The sequence below is a fragment of the Mirounga leonina genome, unplaced genomic scaffold (genome assembly GCF_011800145.1).
Source record: "Mirounga leonina isolate KUSES-001 unplaced genomic scaffold, KU_Mleo_1.0 Mir_366, whole genome shotgun sequence".
Classification (NCBI taxonomy): Eukaryota; Metazoa; Chordata; class Mammalia; order Carnivora; family Phocidae; genus Mirounga; species Mirounga leonina.
In genome coordinates this window covers 25,489,117-25,510,725 of record NW_023270709.1, presented here as the reverse complement: position 1 = coordinate 25,510,725, position 21,609 = coordinate 25,489,117, and the positions used below count along the sequence as shown (strand labels likewise).

General features: G+C 42.8%; 1 protein-coding gene across 3 annotated transcripts in view; it reads left to right on the top strand.

Moving 5' to 3' along the window:
• The window catches only part of KIAA0319 (KIAA0319 ortholog), a 96,800-nt gene that overhangs the window by 51,309 nt on the left and 23,882 nt on the right, over positions 1-21,609 (top strand). For all 3 annotated transcript variants that reach the window (XM_034985780.1, XM_034985781.1, XM_034985782.1), the window contains exons 5-10: positions 1,033-1,131; positions 2,294-2,391; positions 3,456-3,543; positions 4,838-4,930; positions 6,648-6,777; positions 18,333-18,561. In XM_034985780.1, coding sequence (XP_034841671.1) covers positions 1,033-1,131; positions 2,294-2,391; positions 3,456-3,543; positions 4,838-4,930; positions 6,648-6,777; positions 18,333-18,561 — 737 coding nt within the window. The remainder of the gene's footprint in view (positions 1-1,032; positions 1,132-2,293; positions 2,392-3,455; positions 3,544-4,837; positions 4,931-6,647; positions 6,778-18,332; positions 18,562-21,609) is intronic.

The window sequence follows — 21,609 nt, the reverse complement described above, 5'->3', positions numbered from 1 at the left end:
GATGAGAGTGAACGTGGTTATGGAGAAGGTGAATGGACATGGTTCTGAAGGCCGGCTTAGTGGGTAAGTGCTTTTGATGAGAGTGAATGTCCCCGCTGCCTGAGTTAAAATCGCCTCTTTATGGAGGTTGGGTTTTCTCTTGGAAAGGTTCCAAGAGCAAGGCCATTAGCGATAATTCATGAGGCTGCTATCAGAACTGAGTGGTATGTGACTAATGATACAGAGACACTTATGATTACACTCAATTTTTTAATAAAAATAGCTCATACCAGGGAGTCAGGAAGCGCTAAGTCTGGTAAGAGAGAAAAGAGACTCAACCCACAGTACCCTTGTTACCCAACACTGTGCTCAGTCAATCCAAATCATATTTTCTTTCTTTTTTTTTTTTTAAGATTTTGTTTATTTTTTTGACAGAGACACAGCGAGCGAGGGAACACAAGCAGGGGGAGTGGGAGAGGGAGAAGCAGGCTTCCCGCCGAGCAGGGAGCCCGATGCGGGGCTCGATCCCAGGACCCTGGGATCATGACCTGAGCCGAAGGCAGATGCTTAACCGACTGAGCCACTCAGGCGCCCCCCAAATCATATTTTCTTTACCTTGTCACCTCCCATGGATGACTTGAAATTTACGAAATCTGCCCTGCATCATAATATAGGTCGTGGTGCAGTTACTAGCCAGAGGAAAGAAGTGTCTTAGATAAAATCAGAGGGAGAACTATTATAAAAGTATGTTATGTTATCTTATCTAAAAACAAATCTAGGGGCACCTGGGTGGCTCAGTCGTTAAGTGTCTGCCTTCAGCTCAGGTCATGATCCCAGGGTCCTGGGATCGAGCCCCGCATCGGGCTCCCTGCTTGGCAGGGGGTCTCATTTTCCCTCTCCCACTCCCCCTCCTCTCTGTCTCTCTCTGTCTCTCACGAATGAATAAATAAAATCTTAAAAAAATAAGTAAATAAATAACAAACCTATTATAGGGCAGTAATATAACATCATTATTGTTTATAAAGGACTGTACTATTTCTAATCAACTTGTAGTGAAAGCCCTCACGGTGTCCGCCGGCGACAATCTCGTAATGACTTTACCGGAGAACCAAGTGGACCTGAAGGCTTTTGTTGTGCGTGCGCCCCCTGCAGGTGAGAGCTTGACTTCCCTTCGTGACACCAGAGGCCGGTGGGCTGGGTCGCTCTTCACCGGTCTTTACAGGTTACTCACCGCACCGTGAGAGGTCGCGACCGAAGGCCAAGGCCGAGAGCGCTGACGAGGCTCTGCTGGTCGTAAGCATTCAGCCTCATTGAGATAGTTTAAAATCGAGGAGTGTGGGAAACTGAATACAGGACATGTCCTTCCATTGGTTGGGACGGAAGGTCACGCATTGCTGAGGATGCAAAGCAAGGGGTGAATTAGAGCGCAGGAGAGGTGTCCCCGTCCCAGAGCCTGAGCTGTGCTGACCCACAGAGCCCGGGAAGATTGCACCGAGAGGCGACGGGGTGTGTGCCGCGCTCTGTTGACAGGTATGCCCCTGCTGACAGCAGGGCTCTGAGGTGCTCAGGGTGTCTCACGCCAGCTCCTTGAAACGTGTTGCTCAAAGTGCCCTTTCTTCTGCTCGAGCAGCGCTCTCCTCTTCCCCAAACATGGGTGCTCTCCCCCTGACCTGTCAGAGGTCTTCTTTCTTAGGCTGTGTTCGTTCCCACAGTGCTGAGTGGTTCTCATGCAGGTGTTCCTTCATTCGTTCCCCCTACCACATGTGGGTCGACATTGAAGCAGAGATGATGATATTTGGCATTTGTCTGTAGTGCTGTCGGCTGACTTCTCCCTTGAACTACTAGCATCTCACGGTGGGAGACCGCTTCACCTTCATACAGAAGGTGTCATCGTGTTTGTGTCTTTAAAGAAACCCCACAACAGATGAAACCAATGGAAATCTCCTTGCCTTTTATTAAAAGGAGAAGAAGTACAGTGGATTATACCAGGTGGAAATGTAGATACACATCCATAGTCACCCTGAAAGGAATGTCATCAGATGCTACGTGGGAGATCAGGGAGATGTTTTTCTTTCTTTCACTTTCTACATGTCATGAATTTTGCATAAGCTGTATATTATTCTGATAGAACGGAAACTAAAAGGGTAGGAAACCCTGCTATTCCTTACCTGGATGAAGGTTGGCGGCAGAGTTCAGAGTGTCTCAGGTACCCCTCCCACTGGAGTCAGGGCTGTCATCCTCTTGCCTCCGCCCAGATTGTGTACGGCGACCTTCCCGAGTTTATGACGACTCATATTTCTGTTTTTGCTCCCAGAAACCACCTACAGCTACGAATGGAGTTTAATAAGCCACCCTGTCAACTACCGAGATGAAATAAAAGAAAGACACACGCAAACTCTTCATGTCTCTCATGTAAGTAACTGGAGGCTGTTTGTGTCAGAGGTTGAACCCCGAAATCTGTTTTATGATGACAGAAGAAGGTGATAAATGAATGAACTTCCTGCCGTGTAGACAGACAGGCAGATGGTGAAAGAAGGAGACTTTCAGATGGTTTTTCTTTATTTGAATGACTTGGCATATCAGCTTGGAGAAAAGAGGCTGGTTGCCCAAGGGTCTCTGTGGTGAGGTTGCAAAGTCTGTCTTCCAAGTCCCATTCTCTCTCTCTCTCTTTTTTTTTTTATTTCAAAGATCTTATTTATTCATTCATGAGAGACAGAGAGAGACAGAGAGGAGGGGGAGTGGGAGAGGGAGAAGCAGGCTTCCCGCTGAGCAGGGAGCCCGATGCGGGGCTCGATCCCAGGACCCTGGGATCATGACCTGAGCCGAAGGCAGACGCTTAATGACTGAGCTGCCCAGGCGCCCCGGCCCTGTTCTCTGTGCAGTGGTAGAGACATTCTGGTTCTGTCTGCTTCCCAGCAGAGCTGCCAGTAATCCCATTCCAGCTGCCGAATGCTTTGGCTCCAGGAGGTAGGCCCCTCACCAGAAGAAACACGCCCCCCTCCCGAACCATAAGGATCAATAAACTGACTGAGCTGCCCGGGGTCTGGTTTCCCGCCCGATGACTATCTCCTCTTGGTTCCTGAGACCGCACAGCTGGGGGTGAGCGTGAGCTCCCCTCTCGCCTGCGTCCCTGAGCCCTGCTTCTCCGAGTGTGGCACCCGGACCACCGACGGCCGCCTCGCCCAGCGACTTAGTAAAAACAGCGTGATTCCCACGCCCACGAGCTGCTGCCCTCGGCCGTTCGGGCTCCGTGGGCGTCTGTCCGCCCGTGAGCGTCCGTAACCAGGCCGCAGGCCCTTCCTGCGTGACCCTCGACCCTGGGGCACTGTCGGCACCTCTCCCGAGGAGACGCTCCCCAGCCCCTGCGCTCCGCTCACTTCAGGACCGCGGCTTCTGTGAGGTGTTAGCACTTTCTAGGCAGTGGACCCGTCACGTCTTCGGCGTGTTTACCTGTGTAACTTTTCTTTACGTTGCAGTTGTCAGCAGGACTTTATGCCTTCAAAGTAGCAGTTTCTGGTGAAAATGCCTTTGGAGAAGGATTTGTCAATGTCACAGTTAAGCCAGGTAAGCCTGTGTGAGAGAATGCGTGTATCTCCGTTTTGGGTGCCTGAATAACTTGCTAATCTATCTTTTTTATTTTTACGTTTGGCTCTACTCTAGAGAACATATGCAACGATTCTCGTTTGTTCTTTTGTTTTCCTTTCCGAGGTCTGTGTAATTCTTAGTACTTGCTTAACGCTGCTATTTAAGGTTGACCTGAGGGGGTGGCACAGGGCCGCCCCTTGGCCGTCTCCTTTGCTCTGGGCACTCCTCCACCTCCCTTGCCCAGGACTCAGCCTCACCTTCCGTGGGGGGTCGGGGGGTGCGGGTTTCAGATACCGTCTGCTGAGCACCTGAGGTCAGGCCGCCAGCAACCCACAGGCCAGTGCATTCGTGTGAATTAGAAGCGGGGCCCTTTGTCCGCATGGGCCCAGCCTGCGCACCTGAGGCGGCCCACCGCTCTGCCAGCTCTGCCTCCCAGCTGTCCCTCAGGCTTTGCCCATTCTGCCTGACTGTTATCCCAGCCAGAGCGGGTGCTGGGGGAGGGGAGGGTGCATGCGCTCGAAGATTGAACACCCAGGTGACGGCTCTAGGACCTGGAACTGGACTCCACTGCTCCTTGCCTGCAGTTAGCACTCATGTTCTTGATGAAGCCCTGGGTTATCATCACACATGTCCCCTGAGCCTGGGCTTATCTGCAGAAATGTAAATCTGCAGACAAGCTCCTAAAATTTAATAGGAAAGTTCCAAACCGTTCGGAATTACTCTCCACAGTTGAGCCTGTAGGGTAAATGCCTTTTTTTTTTTTTTTTTTAAGATTTTATTTATTGGGGCGCCTGGGTGGCTTAGTCGTTGAGCGTCTGCCTTCGGCTCAGACCATGATCCAGGGTCCTGGGATCGAGTCCCGCTCCCTGCTCCACGGGGAGCCTGCTTCTCCCTCTGCCTCTGCCCCTCCCCTCTGTGCATGCTCACTCTCTCTCTGACAAAATAAGATAAAATAAAATAGAAAAAAAAGACTTTATTTATTTTTTTGAGAGAGAGTTGAAAGCAACAGAGAGAGAGCATGGGCAGGGGAAGGAGCAGAGGGAGAAGCAGACTCCCTACTGAGTGGGGAGCCCGATGCAGACTCGATCCTGGGACTCCAGGATCATGACCTGAACCTAAGACAGATGCTTAACCGACTGAGCCACCGAGGCGTCCCGGGATAAACACCATCTTGACAGGATGTTTTAACCAACTTTTAAAAAGCAGATGATTTTATCGCGGTTACGATCTGTGCACACGTAAGGGGCTCAGTGTCCCTTCCTCTGTCACACAGCCAGAAGAGTCAACCTGCCCCCCACAGCGGTGGTTTCTCCCCAGATGCAAGCCCTCACCCTGCCTTGGACGTCGGCCTTCCTCGATGGCAGCCGTGGGTACCTGCGACGCGTCAGGGCCTCTCCGCCCTGCACAGGGCGAGGTTGTATGGTGCTGTGGGTGGAGGCTGGGAGGGCTCATGCACCAAGGAGGACGCAAGAGCGTCTTTGTCGTTGTGCGTGTGGCTCACAGCCCTGGGGCCCCTTCATCACAGCTTTGTGCCGAGCTCATCTTGCAGTATGTCCCACCTGTCCGTGAAGACTTCCTTAGAGCCTAACTGTTCGATTTAGAATTAAAGCGATTCTTAGAGAATCTCCTTTTGACGAGGTGTATGTGATGAGCAATTGGAAAACCACGTTCACAAATATGAGAAGGGTTGCCTTCATCTAGGGTGGGTAGGGTTTATTATTCAATCGGAGTTCATTCCTTCTCTTATATGTGGAAGGGGCCCCTGACTCCAGGCCTCCGTGCAGGTGAAGAGAGATGAAAACATTCCCTACGTTTGGCAGTATATTAATATAGACAGAGACGTATGACAAAATAAGTTCAATCTCAGTGTAACCGGTATTTGCATTTATGTACATTTCATCACAAAGCTAATACCAGAGCTGGTGGAGTAAAGAATCTTTGCCTTGGTTATTGGAAGAAGGGTAATTGTCAGCAGCTAATGCGGCTCCATTTTGCAAGTCTGCAAATACACAGAAATCACACTGACCTCACCATCTGTGCCTATTCAAATATAAATATCCACATTTCCCCCCTTCCCAGCTTGAAAACAAAGCATATTTTAGATGAAAATATTTACATGAGGGAATGTACCACATTTTGATTTCTCTAATGCAGGACAGCTCAGGTACAGGAAAGTGGGGTTATTAATCTGTCATTTGAACTAGTTCGTTCTTTCCCTGCATTAGATGCAGCGGGCTCCCTTCCAGGTCTAAGTCTCTGATTCTACAGAGCACATTGGTTTGCTCTCTCCCAAAGCAGAAAAGGGAAGTTTTCTTGTAGGGTACTACCTTTGTCTGGATTTACACCTGAATGATGGGGATAGTAAAGGCGTGTTGTATTTATATGTAAGCGTCTCTTAATTCTTTATCGGTCACTTCAGATACGTACGGAAAATACCAGGAAGGTATCACGTGCTGTAGTCGAGATGAGTAGAAGTAGCATTTCAATATGGTACATCTGCTTGACTCCTGTTCTTCAAAAAGCAAGAGTGCCTGTCACTGTGCTTTTTTAAATTCACAACTGAGGAAATTCAGGAGGAAAATAGTGATGATAGTTTAGGGAGAAGAAGAGATCCTCCTGCCAGCACATAAGACATGTCCATTGAAATCTATGTAATTCTATAATTCAATGCAAAAACAAATTTAAGCATGAAGACAATAAATTACAAAATTTATGTTTTACTGTTGTTGCATTTCATTCTAGCCTTCACTTATTTTTAAATCTTTATTTGTGGAACATAAGGAATACCATGGAGGACATTAGGAGAAGGAAGGCAAAAATGAAGGGGGGCAATCGGAGGGGGAGATGAACCATGAGAGACGATGGACTCTGAAAAACAAACTGAGGGTTCTCGAGGAGAGGCGGGTGGGAGGATGGGTTAGCCTGGTGATGGGTATTAAAGAGGGCACGTTCTGCATGGAGCACTGGGTGTTCTGCACAAACAATGAATCATGGAACACTACATCAAAAACTAATGATGTATGGTGATTAACATAACATAATAAAATAAAACAAAATTTAAATAAGTAAATAAATCTTTCTAGAAAGTACGGATGACACTAAAATCGTCAATTACCACTGGGAAGAAATTAGCGGCCCCTTCCGAGAAGAGACTCCCACAGATTCCCCCGTCCTACATCTGTCTAACCTCGTTCCTGGAAACTACACTTTCAGGCAAGTGGTTTCTCCACCTTTGTTGTGCTTTCAGAACTTGTGTTGTGACTATTTCCTTAAACTCCTGCCTTTACACTACACTGTGTCTCTTTTCATTTTGATCAAGAGGTCAAGGCCGTTGAGGTTTCCTTGGGGGTTTTGGTTGGCAGCCACTTTCGACTGATAGGCTCATGGCTGAATATGAATTGGAAGGGCCTGGTTATTGGAAACATTTGGTTTTGTTTGTAGGAATGGTATGGGGATGGCATCCTTTTGCTGTGTTGTTATGTGAAAGAAATTTTGTATCTTCAAGGTGAGGCAGAGTTGTGTGATTTATGTTTCTTAATCTTTTTCTTTCCATAACTTTTAAAGATATAACTGAAGCATAATGAACTATGCATGATTAAGATATAACACTTGATGAGTTTTGACATGTGACTGTCTGGAAGACCATCACCACAATCAAGATAATAAACATGTCCCTCAACCTGGAAGTCTCCTCATGCCCCTTGGATTTCCATTTGTCTCTTCACTCCTGTCCTTGGGCAGCACAGAGCTGCTTTCTGTCAGTTTAAATTATTTTGTACTGTCTAGAATTTCACATAAATGGAATCATATAATATGTACTCCTTTTTACCTGTGTCTTCTTTCACTCTGCAAATGATTTTGATTCATCCATATCGTCTGTCCAATAGGTTGTTCCTTTTTGTTGCTGACTACTATTCTGGTCTGTGGATATACCACAATTTATTTATCCTTCCATCTAGTATGGACATCTGGGCTGTTTACAGCTTTGAACTACTACAAATAAAGGTGCCATTAACATTTACTTTAAGTATCTGTGTGGACAGGTATTTTTATTTTTATGGGGTAAATCGTGGAATAGTGGGAAGGTCTGGTTCTATGGTGAGTTTATGTTTAACATTTTAAGAAATTGCCAAGCTCTTTCCTGAGGTGGGTGTTCCAGTCTCCACATACTCACCAATACTTGGTATAGTCAGTCTTTTTAATTTAATTTAATGAATGGTAGTATCTCCTTATGGTTTTAATTTGCATTTTCGTGATGACCAATCATAATAAGCATATTTTCAGGTGCTTATTGGCCATTCATATAACTTCTTCTGTGAAGTATCCTTTTCCTATTTTATTTTTTTAAATGTCCCCTTTATTTTTTTAAGTAAACTGCCCAACATGGGGGCTCAAACTCATGACCCTAAGACCAAGAGTCGCATGTTCTACCAACTGAGCCAGCCAGGTGCCCTTCCTTTCCTTATTTAAAAAATTGTATTGTTTGTCTTATTTAGTTTTAAGAGACTTTATATATTCTTTTTTTAAAGATTTTTATTTATTTATTTGACAGAGAGAGCACAAGCAGGGGGAGGTGCAGAGGGAGAGGGAGAAGCAGGCTTCCCACTGAGCAGGGAGCCTGATGTGGGGCTCGATCCCAGGATGCTGGGATCATGACCTGAGCCGAAGGCAGATGCCCAACCGACTGAGCCACCCATGCACCCCAAGTCTTTATACATTCTGAAACAAGCTCATTATTTTATATATGTGTTGTGGATATTTTCTGTCAGTATATGATTTTTTTATTTTCTTAATCTTTCAATAGCTTCTCAACCTTTTGGCTAAGATCAAGTGTATTTTCTTAATCTTTGAAAGAGCAAAAATTCTACGTTTTGATGGAAGTCTAATTCATCAATTTTTTTTCTTTTGTTTTATGCTTTTTGTGTTCTAATTAAGTAAGCTTTGCCTATCCTAAGACTGTAAAGATTTCCTATGTTTTTTCTAGTACCTCTGTAGTTCTAGGTTTTATATTTAGATCTTTGATCTCTTTTGAGTTATTTTTATGTATTGTGTGGTATTTTTGAATGTTAAATCAACCTTGCATTCATGGGGTAAATGTATTTGGTCATGATATCCTTTTTATATAGCATTGGATTAAACTTGCTAATATTTTGGTAAGGGTTTTTTGTCTATCTTCATGAGAGATATTGGTCAATGCCATTCTTTCTTTTTTTTGCAGTGTCTTTGTCAAGTTTGGGTATGAGGATCACTCTGGCCTGATGAAACAAGGTGGCCAGTGATCTCTCCTCCTCTACTTTCTGAAACATTTGTGAACAACTGGTGGTGTTTCTTCCTTGAATGTTTGATAGAATTCACCAGTAAAATCACTGGGCCTGGAGTTTTCTTTTTGGGAAAGTTTTTGATAGCAAATGTAATTTTTAAAATAGTTGTAAGGCTATTTAGATTTTCTGTTGCTGGTTTTATATTTTCCTTGCATAGGTTTTTGATAACTTGTATTTTGCAAGAAGCTTGTCTATTCCATCTAAATTGTCAAATTTGTTGGCACAAAGGGTTTTATAGTATTTTCATATTATCCTTTCATACCCATAGAATCTGTGGTGATAACTCCTTTTTCATTTACTCTATTGATGACTTGTGTTCTCTTTTTTCTGATCAGTCTAATTAAGGATTTTGTTAATTTTGTTTATCTTTTCAAAGAACCCCTAACTAGAGCTGTGTTAATTTTGTCTATTTTCTAATTTGTTGGTTTCTGCTCATATCTTTATTATTTCTTTACTTTTATTTACTTTTGATTTACTTTGCTCTTCTTCTAAATTCTTAGAGTAGAAGCTTGGATCATTCATATTAAATCTTCCTTAAGGGCGCCTGGGTGGCTCAGTTGGTTAAGCGACTGCCTTCGGCTCAGGTCATGATCCTGGAGTCCCGGAATCAAATCCCATATCGGGCTCCCTGCTCAGCAGGGAGTCTGCTTCTCCCTCTCCCGCTCCCCGCTCTTGTGCTCTCTCTCTCTCACTCTCTCTCTCAAATAAATAAATAAAATCTTTAAATAAATAAATAAATAAATAAATCTTCCTTAAATGTCTATCAAGACTTTAAAACTATAATTTTCCTCTAAGTACTCTTTAATTGTAACCCACATATTTTGGCTTATTATATTTTTAAGGTCTTTAAGAATTTAATGATTTCAAAGAAATCCATCTATCCATGCATCCATATATCTATGAATCTTCTGAAGTCTGACTAGGGTAAGAAATTCCCAGGCATTCATCCAAAGATGGATTCATCTTTGACTAAAAAGTTCACAGAGGTGCTCTAGAGTATTTTACATTGTACATATGTTGTGAAAACGTTTATTTGAAATCTCAGCTTAAGAAGTAGCTTACCCCATTAGGATGGCTTATTATTTAAAAAGTGGAAAGTAAGTGTTGGTGAGGATATGGTGAAATGGGAACCCTTGGGCACTGCTGGTGGGAAAGTAAAATGGTGCACCTGCGCAGAGAATAGTTTGTTAGTTCCTCAAAACATTAAGCATAGAATTACCATGTCTGTATCTTGCTTCTAGATAGAGAAGAACTTGCTTCTAGATAGAGATAGACCCCCAAAGAATTGATAGCAGGGACTCAAACAGATACTTGTACACTCATATTGTATATGTTCATGCCACTTTATGCGGTTATTTTGATTCTTTTTTTTATTTCAAGTTTTTATTTAAGTTCTAGATAGCTAACATATAATGTAGTATTGGTTTCAGGAGAATTCAGTGATTCATCAGTCTCATGTAACACCCAGTGCTCATTACATCACATGCCCTCCTTAATGCCCATCACCCAGTTACCCCATCCCCCCACCCCCCTCCCCTCCAGCAACCCTTAGCTTGTTCTCTATAGTTGAGATTCTCTCATGGTTTGCCTCCCTCTCTTTTCATTTCTTTTCTTACTTCCCCTATGTTCATCTGTTTCTTAAATTCCACATATGAGTGAAATCATATGATTTTGTTTTTCTCTGACTTATTTCACTTAGCACTGTACTTTCTAGCTCCATCCACATCATTGCAAATGGCAAGAATTCATCCTTTTTGATGGCTGAGTAATATTCCATTATATATATACCACATCTGCTTTATCCATTCATCAGCCAATGGACATTTGGGCTGCTTCCATAATTTGGCTATTGTTGATAATATTGCTATGAACAATGGGGTGCATGTGCCCCTTTGAATTAGTATTTTTGTATCCTTTGGATAAATACCTGGTAGTGTACTTGCTGGATCATAATGTTGTCCTATATTTAACCTTTTGAGGAAATCTACTGTTTTCCACAGTGGCTGCACCAGCTTGCATTCCCACCAACAGTGTAGGCGGGTTCCCCTTTCTCCGCATCCCCGCCAACATCTGTCGTTTCCTGACTTGTTAATTTTAGCCAATCTGACTGGTGTGAGGTGGTATCTCATTGAGGTTTTGATTTGGATTTCCCTGATGCCGAGCAATGTTGAGCACTTTTTCATGTGTCTGTTGGCCATTTGGATGTCTTCTTTGGAAAAATGTCTGTTCATGTCTTCTGCCCGTTTCTCCCATCCAAGTACTAACCAGGCCCGACCCTGCTTAGCTTCCGAGATCAGACGAGATCGGGCGCATTCAGGGTGGTACGGCCGTAGACTCTTCTGCCCATTTCTTAACTGGTTTATTTATTTGTTTTTTGGCGTTGACTTTGATAAGTTCTTTATAGATTTTGGATACTAGCCCTTTATCTGATAATGTTGTTTGCAAATATCTTCTCCCATCCTGTAGGTTGCCTTTTAGTCTTGTTGATTGTTTCCTTTGCTGTGCAGAAGCTTTTTATCTTGATGAAATCCCAATAGTTCATTTTTGCCTTTGTTTCCCTTGCCTCCAGAGACGTGTCTAGGGACAAGTTGCTCTGGCCGAGGTCACAGAGGTCATAGGTGTTCTCCTCTAGGACTTTTTTTTTTAAAGATTTTATTTATTTATTTGACAGAGAAACAGCAAGAGAAGGAACACAAGCAGGGGGAGTGGGGGAGGGAGAAGCAGGCTTCCCGCCGAGGAGGGAGCCCGATGCAGGGCTCAATCCCAGGGCCCTGGGATCATGACCTGAGCTGAAGGCAGATGCTTAACGACTGAGCCACCGAGGTGCCCCTCTCCTCTAGGATTTTGATGGATTCCTGTCTTACATTTAGGTCTTTCATCCATTTTGAGTTTATTTTTGTGCATGGTGTAAGAAAGCGGTCCAGTTTCATTCTTCTGCATGGGGCTGTCCAATTTTCCCAACACCCTTTTCTGAAGAGACTATCTTTTTTCCATTGGATATTCTTTCCTGCTTTGTTGGAGATTAGTGGATCATAGAGTTGAGGGTCCATTTCTGGGTTCTATATTCTGTTCCATTGATCTGTCTGTTTTTGTGCCAGTACCATACTGTCTTGATGATTACAGCTTTGTAATAGAGCTGGAGGTCCGGAATTGTGATGTCACCAGCTTTGCTTTTCTTTCTCAAGATTGCTTTGACTATTCGGGGTCCCTTGTGGTTCCCATTACAAGTTTTAGGATTATTTGTTCTAGCTTTGTGAAAAATTCTGGTGGTATTTTGATAGGGATTGCATTAAATGTGTAGATTGCTTTGGGTAGTATAGACATTTTAACAATATTTGTTCTTCCAATCTATGAGCATGGAATGTTTTTCCATTTCTTTGTGTCATCTTTGATTTCTTTCATAAGTGTTTACTGTAGTTTTCAGAGTACAGGTCTTTTACCTCTTTGGTTAGGTTTATTCCTAGGTATCTTATGGTTTTTGGTGCCATTGTAAATGGGATTGACTCCTTAATTTCTCTTTCTGCTGCTTCATTATTGGTGTATAGAAATGCAACAGACTTCTGTGTGCTGATTTTATATCCTGAGACTTTACAGAATTCCTGTACCAGTTCTAGCAATTTTTTTGGTGGAGTATTTCATTTCTACATAGAGTATCATGTCATCTGTCAACAGTGAAAGTTTGACTTCTTCCTTGACAATTTGGATGACTTTTGTCTTTTTGTTGTCTGATTGCTGTAGCTAGGACTTCTAGTACTATGTTAAATCACAGTGGTGATAGTGGACATTCCTTTCTTCCTGACCATAGAAGAAAAGCTCTCAATTTTTCCCCATTGAGGATGATATTAGCTGTGGGTTTTTCATATATGGCCTTCATTATGTTAAGGTGTTTCCTCTGTCCCTACTTTTTTGAGGGCTTTTATCATGAATGATTGTTGTCCTTTGTCAGATACTTTTTCTGCATCCTTTGACAGTATTGTATGGTTCTTATTCTTTCTTTTATTAATGTGGTCAACTAATCACATTGATTGATTTGCAAATACTGAACCACCCTTGCAGCCACCAGGAATAAATCCCACTTGACTGTGGTGAGTGATTCTTCTAAAGTACTGTTGGATTCAATTTTTAGTATTTTATTGAGAATTTTGTGTCCATGTTCATCGGGGATTATGGCCTGTAGTTCTCTTTTATAGTGGAGTCTTTATCTGGTTTTACTATCAGGGTATTGCTGGCCTCAGAGAATGAGTTTGGAAGTTTTCCTTCTGTTTCTATTTTCTGGAACAGTTTGAGAAGAATAGGTATTAACTCTTCTTTAAATGTTTGGTAGAATTCCCCTGGGAAGCCATCTGGCCCTGGACTTTTGTTTGTTGGGAAATTTTTAATTACTGCTTCAATTTCCTTGTTGGTTATGGGTCTGTTCAAGTTTTCTGTTTCTTCCTGTTTCAGGTTTGGTAGTTCGTATGTTTCTGGGAATTTATCCATTTCTTCCAGGTTGTCCAGTTTGTTGGCCTATAGTTTTTCACAATAGTCTCTTATACTTCTTTTGTATTTCTTTGGTGTTGGTTGTTATTTCCCCCCTCTCATTTGTGATTTTATTTAATTGGATCCTTTCTCTTTTATTTTTGGTAAGTCTGGCAGGGGGTTTATCAATTTTAGTAATTATTTCAGAGAACTACATCCTGGTTTCATTGATCTGTTCTGTTGTTTTTTTAGTTTCTGTATCATTTATTTCTGCTCTAATCTTTTTATTTCCCTTCGCCTGCTGGATTTAGGCTTTATTTGCTGTTCCTTTTCTAGCTCCTTTAGGTCTAAGATTAGGTTGTGTATTTGAGATTTTTCTTGCTTCTTGAGGAAGGCCTGTATCACTATATATTTACCTTTGCTACATCCCAAAGGTTTTGGACTGTCGTGTTTTTATTTTCTTTTGCTTCCATGTATTTTTTTAAATTTCTTCTTTAATTTCCTGGTTAACCCATTCATTCTTTAGTAAGATGTTCTTTAACCTCCGTGTATTTGTGGTCTTCCCAATTTTTTCTTGTGGTTGACTTCAAGTTTCATAGTATTATGGTCTGAAAATATGCATGGTATGATCTCAATTTTTTGTATTTGTTGAGGGCTGATTTGTGACCCAGTATGTGATCTATTCTGGAGAATGTTCCATGTGCACTCAAGAAGAATGTGTATTCTGCTGCTTTAGGATGAAATGTTCTGAATATATCTGTTAAATCCATCTGGTTCAGTGTGTCATTCAAAACCATTGTTTCTTTGTTGATCTGCTTAGATGATTCGTCCATTGATTTAAGTGGGGTGTTAAAGTCCTCTACTATTATTGTATTGTTATCAATGAGTTTCTTTTTGTCTGTTGTTAATTGATATATATATATATATATATATTTGGGGTTCCCAAGTTGGGGGCATATTTACAATTGTTAGATCTTCTTGATGGATAGAACCTTTAATTATGATATAGTGCCCTTATTCATCTCTTGTTACAGTCTTTGTTTTAAACTCTAGTTTGTCTGATATAAGTATGGCTACTCTGGCTTTCTTTTGATGCTCATAAGCATGATAGATGGTTCTCCAACCCCTCAGTTTGAATCTGCAGGTGTCTTTACGTCTAAAATGAGTCTCTTATAGACAGTATATAGATGAGTCTTGTTTTCTTATCCATTCTGATACCCCGTTTCTCTTTATTGGAGCATTTAGTCCATTTATGTTCAGAGTGATTATTGGGAGATATGCAGTTAATGCCATTGTGTTACCTGTAAAGTCATTGTTTTTTGGAGATTTTCTCTTTTCCTTTCTAGTCTTTGTTGTTTTCGGTCTTTCTTTCCCTCTGTTGTTTTTGGTCTTTCTTCCCCGCTCAAAAGAGTCCACTTTTATATTTCTTGCAGGGCTGGTTTATTGTTCACAAACTCCTTTAGTTTTTGTTTGTCTGGGAAACTCTTTATCTCTCCTTCTGTCCTGAATGACAGCCTTGCTGGATAAAGTGTTCTTGGCTGCATATTTTTCCCATTCAGCATGCTGAATGTATCATGCCACTCTCTTCTGGCCTGCCTAGTTTCTGTGGATAGATCTGCTGCTAACTGTATTTGTCTTCCCTTGCTGCTTCTAGGATTTTTTCCTTATCTCTGTATTTTGAAAATTTTACTGTGATATATCTTAGAGTTGGCCTGCTTTTGTTGATTTTGATGGGAGTTATCTGTGCCTCCTGGATTGAGTGTTTCTTTCCACAGATTAGGGAAGTTTTCAGCTATAATTTGCTCAAATAAACCTTGTGTCCCTTTTCCCACTCTTCTTCTGTGACTTCTATGATATGAATGATATTGCCCTTTATGGAGTTGCTGAGTTCCCTAATTCTACACTCGTGATCCAATATTTTTCTTTCCCTCTTCTTTTCAGCTTCATTATTTTCCATAATTTTATCTTTTATGTCACCTCTTCTCTCCTCTGCTTCTTCCATCCTTGTGGTCATTACATCCAGTCAGTTTCGCATCTCAGTTACAGCATTTTTATTTTAGCCTGACTGGTTTTTAGGTCTTTTATCTCTGTGGTAAGGGACTCCCTGATACCTTCTATGCTTTTCTCAAGCCCAGCTAGTGTCCTTATGATTGTTGTTTCAATTCTGGAACAGGCATATTGTTTATATCTGTTTTGTTTTTTTTTTAAAGATTTTATTTATTTATTTGAGACAGAGAGAATGAGAGACAGAGAGCATGAGAGGGAGGAGGGTCAGAGGGAGAAGCAGACTCCCTTCCGAGCAGGGAGCCCGATGCGGGACTCGATCCCGGTACTCCAGGATCATGACCTGAGCCAAAGGCAGTCGCTTAACCAACTGAGCCACCCAGGCGCCCTATATCTGTTTTGATTAGGTCCCTGGCGTGTCCTTTTCTTGTTCTTCCTTTTGGCATGATATCCTCTGTGTTGGCATTTTGGCTAGGTCTGTATCCTCTTTGTGTTAGGAAAGCCTGTTACGTTTCCTGCTCCTGAGAGTAATGGCTTATTAAGAAGAGGTCATATACTGTCCAGGGCCTGGTGCTTCGGGATGTGTGTCTGGTCTGTGCTACGTGTACCCTGCTGCTGTGTTTTGGGGGCTCTTTCCCTCAGGTCAGCCCTCTGCTGAGTTTTTCCTTGCTTGCACTAAGGAGTGTTTGGACCTTGTCCAGTGTGTGATGAGTTTTAACTAGATATGCTTTCATCTGCTTGTTAAAAAAGGCCGGATCCTATTTCCACTAGAGCTGTAACTTTGTAGCACTCTATCATCAGTAGACTTGGTGCTTGCGGGGGATTTGTGCTTGTTTTCTGGGGGAGAGGCCTGCTGCCCTGGCTCTTAGGCATACTTGCCCTAGCATAGAAGTACCTGCAGAGTGCAGGGGGTGGGGTTTGGGGTAAGTGGCTCCAGCCTCCCCTGGACGGGTGTGGGGAGGGGGCACTCACTCTGCTGCTCACTGAAATCCAGTGGTGCTGTTGGGTGGAGGAAGAAAATGGCATCCACCCTCTCCCTGGGCCCCCACCCAAAAGGAAGAACAAGAAAAGGACACGCCAGGGACCTAATCAAATTAGGTCCCTGAATTTGTGCCCCCACTGTCCAGGAAACCCTCACAGAAGAGTGAAGAATCTTCCTTGTGTGCCAGGTATCCCTCGGATCTCTGCCTTCACCGTGTCTGCGACTGAGCTGTCTGCCCACCTGGTGGCACAGTGCTTCTATATTTTATCTCTGGCACCTGGCAGAGTTTCAAAACTCCAAATTTTAGGGACTCGGCGCTGCCTGGACCCACGATGATCCTCTGGAGGAGGGTCTTGGGGCGCTGGGGCTGGTAGGAGTTTGCCCCAGAGGGCAGTTGCAGGAATGCACAGGTGCTTGGAGTTCAGAGTAAAGCACAGCAAAAAGCTGGTGTCCAGGTTGGCTGCCCTCAGCAGGTGCCTCTGCCCCTGTGCTGATGAACAGGACAGTGCCGTGGTGCCCGCCAGCTCTTTTGTCCCCGTGAGGCAGTACCACTTCTCCCAAATGCACTCCAGGAGGGGGAGCTGTCTCTCCAGTGCGATGCAGGGGATCCTCAGACCACGCTGTCCACTCCCAGGCCTCTGCCCTCCTTCTCCACAGGAGCCCCACTGTGCCCACTGGGCTCCACACTGGCTGCAGTGCGGACCTCTAAAACTTCAGTCTTTGAGCTCTGTTGATTGTAAAAACTCACAATAAGCAGGCTCTCTCATTTTCCCAGTCAGTGGCTTTGGGGAAGTGTTCTTCTTATTCAATCCCCTGTGCGCTCTTTGCTCTCTCTGTGATCAGGGCTCCCTCCCCTCTGCGGCACCCGGGATTCTCTTCTCCCCCAAATCACATCTCCGCACCTCCTACCTTCCACAATGTGGCCTCTTTTCTCCCTCTACTTCGGCAGTTTGTTCTCTCAGCCCTCAGATCGATTTCCTGGGTGTTCAGAATGAGTTGATATTTATCTAGCTGTGTTTGAGGGACAAGGCAAGCATAGGGTCCCCTTACTCCTCTGCCATCCTAACTCCTCCCCATTTAATTTTTATTTAATTCATCATCTGGTTGAGGCACATTACTGCTGCTGTCTCCATTTTACCATGAAGAAATCCCCTTAGGGGCCCCGGTTTGTGTCCCGACAGTCTGGCTGAGGAGGAAGGATCTCAGATGCTTGGTTTGCTGTCAGAGCCTGAACCAGAGTTTGGATCTTGGTTGTATGGAGTGTGTGGGATAGTGTGAAAGGGTGCACAGAATACACGTGCTCCCGTACACATACCTTACTACATGTAAAGCCTGTGTTCCTCCCATAGCTTCATTATCCTATTCCTACTAACACCTGTATAACATTCATCACTGTTCAGAACCGACATCTTTACCCCAGAAGGATGAAGTGACCATATTATTTCCTGATCCAGGACCTCATCAGCAGTGAGTTCACCACAGGACGTCCTGAACGAGTGTCTGCAAGGAGTGTTCTGAAAACATAATTATATTAAGTCCTCTAGAAAAGAATAAAAAAAATGCAAAATCTTTGTAGATGAAAACTGATGAGTGATGTAGTGTCTCCACGTGCTCAGACCTGAAGGCAGGACCTAACTCCGACACATTCTTTGTCTCAGGTACTAGAGGGAGGCTCCTATGTTGGTTGAGGAAGATTTATTCATCTGGCGTCTCCAAGACTAGTCAGAAACCCATATGAGATACAACTCCATCATGTGGCTGTATTACTAGCTAAAACTAAAATAAACCAACAGCAACACATTAACAAAAAAACCCTCGGATACTCTGTTCTTTTCTCAACCTCATCCTCAAATTTCTGTTTACACATCTTCTGAGTTTTTCTGAGAAATGTACCATGGGCAGACTAAATGGACCATTGCCTTAAGACTTGGCATCTTCTTGCAACATGATTTTTTTTTGCAACATTTTCCTTATTTTATTTCTCATATTTCTCCCTTTTGTAGATTGACTGTTACAGACTCGGATGGAGCCTCTAACTCCACAACTGCAGCCCTAATAGTCACCAGTGCTGTGGACCATCCTCCAGTCGCCAATGCAGGACCAAATCAGACCATAACTTTGCCCCAAAACTCCATCACTTTGAATGGAAACCAGAGCAGTGATGATCACCAGATTGTCCTCTATGAGTGGTCCCTGGGTCCAGGGAGTGAGAGCAAAGAGGTGGCCATGCAGGCAAGTTCTCTATCCTGCCTTCAAACTTTTACTTGTCTGTCCATCCAACCACCCACCCACCTACCCATCTAACCAACCATCCATCCATCTATCTACCCACCCACCCATCCATCCATCTACCCATCCACCCACCCACCCACCCACCTACCCATCTATCCAACCAACCACCCACACACCTACCCATCTGTCCAACCACCCACCTACCCATCTATCTAACCATCCATCCATTCATTCATCCACCCACCCACCCGTGCATCCATCTACCCATCCATCCATTCACCCACCCACCCATCCATCCATCTACCCATCCATCCACCCACCCATCCATTCATCTATTCACCTACCCACCTGTCCATCCATCTACCTGTCCACCCATCCACTCACGCATCCATCCATCTACCCATCCATCCATCCACCCACCCATCCATTCATCTATCCACCCACCCATCCATCCATCTACCCATCTACCCATCCATCCATCCATCTATATGTCTGTCCATTTAAAACTTCACACATCTATCTACCTTCCTACCTACCTAAATTATTGTTATGTGGTATAAATCCAGAAAATGTTTTATAAGATTGTCTGATGTATTACAACTATTAGAAGAGCACCTAAATTCATAGATTTTCCAAACTTACATCCTTTCCCCTCACCCGTTCTGGTGAGTAAATAAATTATAAATAAATAAAAGTAAATAAATTATAAGCACAGAATAGAAACTAAGTGGGTCCTGTGTTGATAGCTTGACCTTGAGGCTAGTTTGGGGAAAGTATGACCCAACATTTGCTACAGAAATATTATTTTAATATTGGGAGAAACTTTAGAAATAATCCAACATGAACTTTGTTATCAGGAAATTTTTCCTTATTTTGTTTCTCATATTTTTAGAAACTTCATTGTCATCTTTTCTGGATCTAGTGGTCTCTTTTTAAGAGCTTTTTGTATCTAAATTTTAATTTGCTCAAATCTTAAATATATTTGTCTAAAGACATACTACCGTAGACACTTTTGCTGTGAGTGGTATGTATGCACATGAGTATGTATAAGCTATTTGCTTCTTCTTCTCTTGGTGCTGGCCAGAACTCTTTGTTTTTATTGCTAACCAGTTTGCTGTTTTTAAGTTATTATTTGACAGTTTTCATTTTATTCTTTTTTTGTTATTTTATGTATGTATGTATGTATGTAAGCACGCCCTACGCCCAATGTGGGGCTTGAACTCACGACCCCAAGAGCAAGAGTTGCATACTCTATTGACTGAGCCAGTCAGACACCCCTTTCGTTTTTATTTTAATTCCAGTTAACACACCGTGTTGTTAGTTTCAGGTTATTATTTGAAAGTTTAATGGAAAAAAGGTAGGACCTTGTATTGCCACCTTGTACTTCTCCTTCAAATTCCATCTCATCTGTCCAACATAAATTTCTTGTTAGTATTTTAGATGAAGTCAGATATCCCATGAAAGCTTACCTACTTTACTTTCTGATGTTTCTGGACAGTATTTTGCAATTGTGATGAATTTAAAATGACTGGTTGGGTTTATGGGACTTGAGAGGGCCATGCCATAGTGTCCATCTCTGTCTAAGGGTTGTAGCACGTGCTGTTTGCTGCTGTTGTGCTAAGACTTCCGATTCAGAGGGCTTTGCCTGCAAAACAGAAAGATGGGACATTATTGTATTTCCTTGGTTAAAAAAATATTCCAGGGGTGCCTGACTGGCTCAGTCAGAAGAGCGTGTGACTCTTAATCTCAGGGTTGTGAGTTAGAGCCCCTCGTTGGATGTGGAGATTACTTACCAATAAAATTTAAAAAAAAAATCCAAATTTTCTTTCCTTTAGTTATTGAGAATTATGTGCCCAAAGCTCACGCCCCAGAATTCATCCATATCTGCCCAACATATGTCCAAGGGAATCAGCTAGTGCTGGGTGTGGGGCCAGCTTCTCCACACCTGCCCTTCTGCAGAGGACACTCTGAGATTATCCCTAGTAACAAGGTTATTGTCTTGTGATTGATAGATGAAGATGTTAAAAGGGGTGATCTTTTTATTAACTGGGCAATCACAAAGATGGCTCTGTCAGCTGGAGTCTTAGATTATTAGTCTAAACATCGTGTAGGGCATCCTGCCGAGGCTTTGCTTTAGATGGGGGAAGGCCATCTGAAGGCTCCAGGCTGTTACCTGGAGATTATAGTGGCTTTGAGGATGCTTGGTGACATGTGTGAGTCTGCCCACTTACCATTTGCCACAACATTCCCTGTACCGTGTGCATAAGCATTTATGTAACCATATTAATTTTGAAGTAAGCACTAGGAAATTATACTTTTGTACAGCTTTTCAGAGCAAAATGCTTTGCTTTATTTAGTCAAAGTAGGGGAAAACACCTTTTCTAAGTTCTTAAAAGTATGTATTTCAAATTTCACAAGTTCCCCTCGTGATAACACAATTGATTTTCTATCAGTTTTCTTTTTCAATTTTCCATTAAAACCTTTAATAGACACATGCAGATACATTTATCTTTAGACAATCTTGGGATCTATAAAAGTAAATAAATTATAATAGGGTTTAGGATTAAAAATCCTTTCCATGATGCCATGAATTTCAAACATAAGCAATAATTGGAAATGTTACCAACAGCAACACAATAGCAACAAAGTGAAAGTTGTTAACCTGGAGACAAGTACAGCTATTGTATACTCAATTGAAAAAATGTCTTATTGAAATATTTTGTTGGGGTGCCTGGGTGGCTCAGTCGTTAAGCGTCTGCCTTCGGCTCAGGTCATGATTGGGGCGTTCTGGGATCGAGCCCCACATCGGGCTCCCTGCTCTGCGGGAAGCCTGCTTCTTCCTCTCCTACTCCCAGGGACTGCTTGTATTCCCTCTCTCTCTGTGTCTCTATCAAATAAATAAATAAAATCTTAAAAAAAAAAAAAAAGAAAAATTTTGTTGTCTTAGAGTTTTAAAAAATTATTTTTACTTGTAAGAGTAATGCATGAATTGCTTCTTGTAGTTAAAAATAAGGTAACTTCTGATAAAGTACAAATACACCTTGATTG